The sequence below is a fragment of the Polyodon spathula genome, chromosome 12 (assembly GCF_017654505.1).
Source record: "Polyodon spathula isolate WHYD16114869_AA chromosome 12, ASM1765450v1, whole genome shotgun sequence".
Classification (NCBI taxonomy): Eukaryota; Metazoa; Chordata; class Actinopteri; order Acipenseriformes; family Polyodontidae; genus Polyodon; species Polyodon spathula.
In genome coordinates this window covers 7,010,439-7,019,219 of record NC_054545.1, presented here as the reverse complement: position 1 = coordinate 7,019,219, position 8,781 = coordinate 7,010,439, and the positions used below count along the sequence as shown (strand labels likewise).

General features: G+C 36.6%; 1 protein-coding gene across 1 annotated transcript; it reads left to right on the top strand.

The window, feature by feature from the left end:
- Nucleotides 1-1,430: 1,430 nt before the first annotated feature.
- On the top strand, nucleotides 1,431-6,707 carry LOC121324693 (serine palmitoyltransferase 2-like). The gene is made up of 5 exons (XM_041266812.1): nucleotides 1,431-1,745; nucleotides 4,055-4,249; nucleotides 5,145-5,299; nucleotides 5,532-5,680; nucleotides 6,399-6,707. Exons 1-5 carry the CDS (start codon nucleotides 1,596-1,598, stop codon nucleotides 6,593-6,595), a joined length of 846 nt encoding a protein of 281 aa, XP_041122746.1. The 5' UTR covers nucleotides 1,431-1,595; the 3' UTR covers nucleotides 6,596-6,707.
- Nucleotides 6,708-8,781: the final 2,074 nt, after the last annotated feature.

Here is an 8,781-nt window from a genome sequence, read left to right as displayed (position 1 = left end):
AAGCAGATACCACCGAGATTTCACTCAGGCAGTAAACACAGCTGAGCACAATGTTTCTGATAATACAACCCAATTCAGGAGAGTACTCACAATTCAAACATATTTACTGCACATAAGGAAGTATTATACATATTTACATTTATTCTAATTCAATTATTAACTTTTACAGTTGTATTAACGGATTAAATTATTAACTTTTACAGTTTTCAGTAATGGAGGAAATAGGAAATATAGCACTTGGGATTTGTTGACTGCAGAAAAACCTCAATATCTATATACATTTTAGAAAGACTAATGTTGAGATATTGAAAAAGGCTTTTAGTAAAAACATTTGTAAGTATTTCTAAATGTATACATTGTTTTGTAATAATTTTCTGCATAAAAAATGAAGAAAAAAAACTATTTTAGTCAGATATATTTAATCATTGCATAATAATGTATCAGAACCAACAGAAGCCATTGTGGATAAGATAAGACTTACTGATGACAACAAGGCTTACACTGTAGCTCTCCCGCAGCCCCAGGACATACCATCATAAAATAAAATATATCTCTGAGTTGTCTTTTTCACACCAGCTTTGATACGTTTATAAGTCTGGCTTCTTGGCATCATCATGATTTTGCCTTTTAGGTCTTTTGCCTTTTAGCCACGTATGTCTATCTATCCAAGGAGGACAATGTAAGCATATAGGATGCCCACGTGTTATGGGTGTCTCAAGCCACATTAAAAAAAATGTGCAATTACTAGGCCGCTGGTGCTCATCAAGCCAGCGGCAAGATATACATAGATCCCTGTTCCGGTCTGTGCCTAGGCACACAATAAAGCTATTACTATTAATAAAGTTATTTTCTTACAATCGCAGGAGCCAAAACCAGTCAAGCTCCCTAGAAAACGTAAAATAATCATTTATAATAAAATGAGACCACATATTATAGATCTTAAATCCGTAATATAAACCTAAAAATTCACTCGTGGTTCCCAGTTAGGCTCATGCCCTACCTATTTTGTTTACCCTCAGAAAAAAACGTACAGTTTGTGAGAATATTACTACAATTAAAAATCTTACGGTGACTCTCCATTCTGGTAAAAAAAAATACATTCTGGTAGTTCATACCTGAAATATACAGTATTTGGTACTGTGTATTTTTCATTGGAGAATATTCTTTGGCTATGTCAACTGGATGTCACGTAAAATATATAATTTACATTCCACGCAAAACTCTGCTGCCACAGTAGTTCGAGTTAAGGTGGAAAAGGGGAAATCTTTCTTTTGTGAAGCGCAGGTTTAGCATAAGCACGCTAGCAAAAAGTAAGGTTACTACAGTTCATCTACTGACGTTGCCTTCCATCACTCCCTATTTAGTCGAAACCGCACCAGGCACCTCCCTTTCAGTGAATCGGCGCAAAGTCAGAGAAGGGGGGAATAAAAAATCTGATTGGGTATAGGCCGTTTCTAGGGCGATGATTTCCGGTATTGTTGGAGTTGGAGGGGTGTCTGTTTGCATTTCGTAGTGGTTTCCGTGTTTGTGATACGGCTGTATCCTGTAATTCTTAAAAAAAAAAAAAAAAAAATAACATTTCAATATTCTTTCATATGTTGATAAGAATGACGGAAAGCTCGGTGAAAAAGCTGTCTAACGGCGATAGATGTTACGGCGCTTCAAACGGGGTGAAACCGGGGAAGAACGGCTGTGTCAAGAACCATTACCTCTACCAGAAACAACACTGTTATCCCGAGGAGAAGGTGAGGCCAGGCCCAGTTTCCTTTGAGCTGCTGACACCGAAATGCGCACACTCATTCAGAACATTAATGTTTTTTGTAATTATAATTTTATATAAACATTGTGTGAAACGTTTCAGTGTCCAAAACTTGATTTCTTAGTTTTAGGTCAATATGTAATGGCTGATGTTATTGATGGATCGGTTAAGAATTGGTAGTTATGTTTTATAGTGCTTTTTAAACAACAAATAATCGAGTGTTTGAAATATTTTAGTTGTCCAACATTTAAATAATCTAGGCGGGTGTATTTCTCTGTTGGACCGCAGGCTGTTGAATAGTAGATGGTGTGTGTTTGCTTTAAGTATGTCACAGTGGTGTGGTGAATGTTTTTGGTTAGCAATTAATGAGGCCCATCTAGCAACTGTTGAACATGGCAGACTACAGTATATCTTAACTTTTTCATAACCACAGACATAATTTGAAAATCTCCCAAAACATTTTTAGTTATTCTTACTCAGTTTGGTAATGTTAAGATGTTTGTGTGAAAGCGAATTCATGGTTTGTAACACTAAAGCAACATACGACCACCCCATTCTTTTGATAATAAAAGGCAAGGAAATTGATTGAAGTCGTCCAAATAAATTTAATTGTAATCTGTGGTATAAGTACAAGGCAGTTTAATTACTCCACAAGTGCTAAGGAGGCACCATTCCTCTGGCTATGTTTTGATTATGTAAGATGGAAACATTTAAACTATTGTTTATGTTCAGGATTTTGACAACTTTGTTTCAAAGAGACTTTCCACTTTAAATGGTGATAGCATTTAGGTAGTTAAAGTATTATGGTATGCTAATTGACCTGTTACATCAAGAGTTTTAAGTGTATGTGAATAGGGCATTATTTAAGAAATGTTTCATGTTGGTAATTTGCCTCTTGGAATATAATAGATTACACAAAACAACTCAAATTAGATTATAGAAATATCTCAGGGTTTATGAAAGTTGATATATTTTAAGTTTATGCTGCAAAGTGTTATCTGTTGACAATTATGGTAACAAATTAAACAGTCCCAAAATTTCTGGAGAGGTGACTTAGTGTGTGTGTGTGTATATATATAATATACTTTTTTTTTTCCTGCAGGACCTTATGGGCTATAATTTATTGGTAGAAAATGTTGCATACAGTAGGTGGCATGGCAGAATTATTCAGTAGCCTCTCATGCTGTTCGCCTATAGAAGCATGTGTTGAAATCTGGTGCAATGTAGTTTACTTTCGCAGTATAGCCCCCTCTACATTTGCCTACATCACAAAACTACTTGAGAGAGGCTACTTATGTCAGGAGCTCGTCTTTCAGTTAAGCAGGAAAGAGTCTCTCTAGATCTAGACACCTCAGCAAGTTTATCTAAAAAATAAAATAAATGAAAGGCAGTAAATATATATTAAGTCATTTAATGCAAAGTTTATAACAGAGTTATTCACCAAGGATGCTTTTTTGCAAATTAGGAAAAGCAAATTATTGTTGGTATTTTAACCAAACTTTACTAACAGGATCTTCAACTATCTATTTTTTTTAACAAAGTTTTTAATTACAGTGAAATCAATTAACATAGGTACTAGACAGTTATAAAATACAATTTTACTATAGTGTGCAAAGTTATCACTAATTAATAGTGAGATATTTTCAAATGAGGCATGACTAGTCACATGCTTTTGTGAAGCAATTAATTTTGTTTGACTGCTTTAGTAGATTTGATAGAGGACTGTAGGATTTACCAGGGATAAAATTACACCACAGTACAATTGAGAGTACTACAATTTATGAAATTAATGTTCTTAAAGAAATTTGATGGGATGTATCATGTAGTCAATAATAATAATAATAATAATATTGCTATCACATGGCCTGATTGCATAATTTCTCCACAGTGAATGCTTTTCTTGAATGCTTTGGATAAAATAAGTTAAGCAGGGCATGAATGCATTTTTCAAACTGAACTAATTCATATTTTGCATTTCCCAGCTTGACACTTAATTGCCTCCTGAGGTTTGTACAATGGGTCTTCTGTCAAAGACATTCTGTAAATATCGCATCTTATCAATTAACAATTTTCCTGAAAGACTCATTACTCATTTTAAATATGTGAAAAAGGAGGATGAATACTTATTTATTGTTATTTGTAAATTATGTTTTTGTCACTGATTAAATACAGCCAATTTTATTGTTTATCTTCTATAGGTTTTGACTCTTAGGTTTATAATGGCTCTGTACAATAAGCTACTTATGTCATGATTCATTATTGCTTTCTAATGAAAAAATAACCTTTTTTTAATAGATCTACCACGTTGCACACAATGGAGGATTGTATAAAAGACCATTTAATGAAGTCTTTGAAGAAACCCCTATGCTAGTTGCGGTTCTCACGTACATGGGTTATGGTATTCTCACACTTTTTGGATATCTGCGGGATTTCTTGAGAGAGTGGAAGATAGAGAAGTGTCAAAATGCAACTGAACGAGAGGAGCAAAAGGTGAAACTCTTGTTCTTGTATTACAGTATGCTTAAGCTGTAATATGGTCAGCTTGCAGGTGAATTGCCCACTCCATAGTACATGTATGAAGTCTGTAATGTGGTGAAATGCCACAAATGAAAATACTTTTTTTCAGGATTTTTTGATATGACGATTGTGAAAAGTGCCACATTGTATTGAACTGAAACTCTTGTATTATGTTATGTGGGTGGAAAGCAGTTTTTACCCAGATATTTGAATGCTTTGAAATTCTTTTTTTTTGTAAAAAGGGTGAAACATTGTCCTAGTGATTTCTTACCCATGCACAGTAGGTTCATCTTGAAGAAGTCACTGTCGTCCTTAAATATGTAGTTTCCCAGTGTGCCGCTTCAGAACTTGCCTTTTGCTGTGATATGCAATGCAAGGTCAACATCTTGACTCCTACAAAACCTTTTGACCTCAGTCAATTAATATTTAACTTTTAGGTGGAAATTGATTGAACTACAGTCCACAAGCTGTCCATTAAACCACAGAATGCATGTTTGCATGCCAGTTGGTGCAAGTAGCATTATAAGGGACACAGGATCAGAGGCAGACTAGTCTATGATCTGATGTATTTACCCCTTTATTTTGTATCCCTGCCCCCTCCATCGGATGTGTTTGTGTGGGATCTGTAATACAATGGCTTTGCTTGAATTGGGAAACAAAGATGTGTGCTGTAAATGACTGAATCATTTTAAAAAGGAAGGAAACTTAACAGAACAGTGCACATTTTTGTAACGTTTTTGTGTACTTTCAGGGTGCTGCTACTGTATGCTACCATGTGACTAACATTACAGTAAAACCTGAATTACTGGTAATTGCTGGCCACCAACAAAACGTTTGCTATAGTCTTTTTGTTTTGTTTTTGTTTCAGGACTTTGTCCCACTTTATCAGGATTTTGAAAATTTTTACACAAGAAACCTGTACATGCGAATTCGAGACAGCTGGAACAGACCTATCTGTAGTGTTCCTGGGGCAAAATTTGATGTCATGGACAGAGTATCCTATGACTACAATTGGACCTTCAAGTAGGTTTTAACTAATCTATACATATACTTTTGTTTATTTCAGTGATTTAAAACAGAGTTGGAAACCTCAGCTAAGTTTAATATATATATATAGCGTAAAGAGCGGCAGTAATCGGATGCACTGCTGTTTAAGTCATTAAGGACCCCACTGCCAGCTTGTTGTAAAAGAACAAAGTTTAGGTATAAAAGTTTATATAAAAATACACAATGTAATTCAGTTTGTTGTTTCCAGGTACACAGGGAAAGTTGTAAAAGATGTCATTAACATGGGTTCTTACAATTATCTGGGATTTGCTGAGAACCACGGGCTATGTGCAGATGCTGCTGCAGATGTGACTATGAAATATGGGGTTGGAGTGAGCAGCACTAGACGAGAGATGGGTAAGTCCTGCTGTAGTAAAAGTACTACATAACGGTGCTGTGCATAAATGTAAAGAACCAAGGAACGTGTGTACTGAAAGGATTGTTTTAAGAAGGGCTAATGGATTTTCTCAGATTTTCTCATGCTTTCGTATTACCCCTTCCAATTTCCTGGTTGTAAATGTCAAATCGCAGGTGCTCGGGCTGGTGTCAGTTTTGTATTCAGTTGTCAATATCACAATACCCTTTTTACTGATTTATGTAGTTTGCATAATGGCAGGGTAAGTAAACAAAACATTTTCAACATGCATTCAGGACAAATAAGAATAATATTTTATATTATACAACATCATAACACTTCCAAACAATCAGATTGCTGCATTGTCAGAGAATCTGTCATAATACACTGTAGCTTTTGATTTCTGTACTGTATGAATTTTAACTTGTTTAAGATGAAAAAAAAACAATCCGTCACTACAGATACTATGGAGAATACTGTAGTAGAGATCAAAATAAGCAAAAATGTCTGTCTAGTTTTATTCAAGCATCTGAAAAATGAACACTAAGGCATTTTTTCTACAAGGTAATGGTGTATATTAACAGTGGTTTAAAATAGAATTGATTTCTAAATAATTATCAAATGTTGAGTCTGTGAATTACCCAAAAAAATCAAAAACAAATGCACAGCTTTGTCTTTTAACCTCCTAATACTGCTGCTCTTTTTTTTAAATGTCTTCAGGTAACCTAGATAAACATGAAGAGCTGGAGAAATTAGTAGCCAGATTCCTGGGTGTTGAGGCAGCTATGGCATTTGGGATGGGATTTGCAACTAATTCCATGAACATTCCAGCTCTTGTCGGCAAGGTTTGGAGAACAGTGTTGCTGTTTTTGTATTTTGTGAGGGAGGGGACTGGGGTACTAAATGTAGGCTTTTAATATCCTTTCAAAATCTAGTGCAAAACCTAAAAGTATAAGAATCTATGCATGCATTATTGAACTTTTGTATTTAAGGTGAATGGTCTAATGTTTTGACCTACAATGACTAATGTTTCCCACCACTGTTGATGTGAAACTTGCTTCACACAGTGCCTATAGAAAGTGTCCACCCCCTTTCACATTTTTCACCTTTTGTTGCCTTACAGCCTAGAATTAAAATGCATTAAAATATATATTTTTTATTCTAAATAATGTGTAGGATGGTGTGTTCACTTTTTTGTGACAATATCAAAAAAATTACTTTGTGTTGTGTGTGTGTGTGTGTGTGTGTGGTGTGTGTGTGTGTGTGTGTGTATATATATTATATATATATATATATATATATATATATATATTATATTATATATATATGCATGCATGCCAAAAGGAAACTCAGTGTCTAGACTTGTTTATCTCTACATTTGGAAAGCGTTGCTTTGTACAGATGGTATCGCAAAGCCTTAAAAAGACTTAAAACTGCTTCCTGACCACTGTGCAGGTGGTTGTGTACTAGCACTATGCTGGCCATGGGAATTTCATATTTTGTACAAGCAGAGACCACTTCAAAGGGAGGCAACAGCCACAAGAGGAAATGAATCAGAGCGAGCTCCTCTGGTACAGAGCATGCTAACCTTCACTGTGTGTGATGTGAGACTTCCACTGAAGAGGCCACATGGTCCTGAGGCACAGGTATCTCCGAGCCACGCTGTGCACCGGCCAGGCTGAAACACATTATTTACTGCATCCCACATCCTCCTGCTCTCTGGCAAGCCTCGTTAATATGCCCACTCTAGGGAGTGGTGGAAGAGGTTTATTGGCATTCCCCACTAATGACAAACCAGTGCTGTTTGGAAATCATCTCTTTAGAGGTTATTCCGAGACCCTGGCTTATCTGCATTCTGCTTTCATTTGTGCCAAGAAAAAAACTAACACTGAATTACAGGAGGCTAATTCACAAAAAGTTTTACTGTCCAGTTTTATACAAAGTAAGGAATAGATCAAGGAAGTCAGTGTTAGTATCGCAATGATTCTGTCTGACGAGACGACTCAGATGTGAACATCAGTCTGGACACCAGGGAGCAGTGAAGAGCTATTCAGATATGTGCAGGAGATATTCCCAGCAGAATTACACTCCTCATGTCTAATAAAATGTATAGTAAGGCCTAAGACACACTCACACTGTTTGCTACTACAAGGAGACCAGCTTTCTCTCTGAAAAAAGTTTCCATTTGTGTCTTTAAATAAAACAGGGGGCAAATGGGTGTAATTTTTTATTTTTTTGCAGCCAAGCTGCAGCCAAATTCAATAGCTTTTTAGTTTGGAGGCTATTCACCTTCATTCCACATTCTGTGGTAACACGACACAGCGCAGTTTTGACGAACAAACGACAGGGTCTATAGAGACAGCAGGCTGTTTCGCTTGAAGACAAGCTGAGAGTGAAAGCAGGGCATACTTTATGTTAATATACAAGTAACTAACCATTGACAAAACATGAGCAGCACATACTAGCATGCTTGGCATACAAGCGGCACCTTCTCCAGAGCATGTACGGTTCAGACTGTCTTTATCTCGCTTCTCAATGAACCTTAGTGTGAGTGAGACCCTTCAACTTAATACACCCCACTGCAAAAAGGTACTCGCGCTACCCTTTTGCCTAATCCATTGTTGCTTGTCTCTTCCTTAGCAAAAGCCATCCCTTTTTGTCCTGCAGTGTATTGGCTTATGTGGGAATTAGTGGCTTAATGGGAAGATGCAATTGTGAATTTGCAGTAAATATGAATTTTAGGTGTTGTTGCTATTTTTGCTGCGTTATACAGCGGAAGGAACCATTTCAGCAGCGTGAAACAAGTGGATTTACAACTGAATTGAATTCGGGACCAAATCCAGACATGAAGGTCATGAAAAGCAGCGTGCTTTTCGTCAGCTCGCTCTCTCTCTCTCTCTCTCTCTCTCTCTCTCTCTCTCTCTCTCTCTCGCTCTCTCTCTCTCGAACCGATCGAAGAAGACTAGCGATCAAAGAATGGCCCCTTTGACGCTTGATTCTGATCACTGTTTTCCTTATCAGGCCTGCCAATGCATGAGTCTGGCAAGGACTTTAGGAATGACTGGGACTAAACACTCATACGCTGATCGCTTGTGTTTGTGCT

What these genes read in the sequence shown, in the direction of transcription:
- LOC121324693 (XM_041266812.1), top strand. Translation starts at nt 1,596, where the DNA reads ATGTTGATAAGAATGACGGAAAGCTCGGTGAAAAAGCTGTCTAACGGC. An exon ending in ACTGTTATCCCGAGGAGAAG is followed by an intron (nt 1,746 to 4,054) that starts GTGAGGCCAGGC and finishes TTTTTTTAATAG; the next exon opens with ATCTACCACGTTGCACACAA. An exon ending in CAGCACTAGACGAGAGATGG is followed by an intron (nt 5,681 to 6,398) that starts GTAAGTCCTGCT and finishes AAATGTCTTCAG; the next exon opens with GTAACCTAGATAAACATGAA.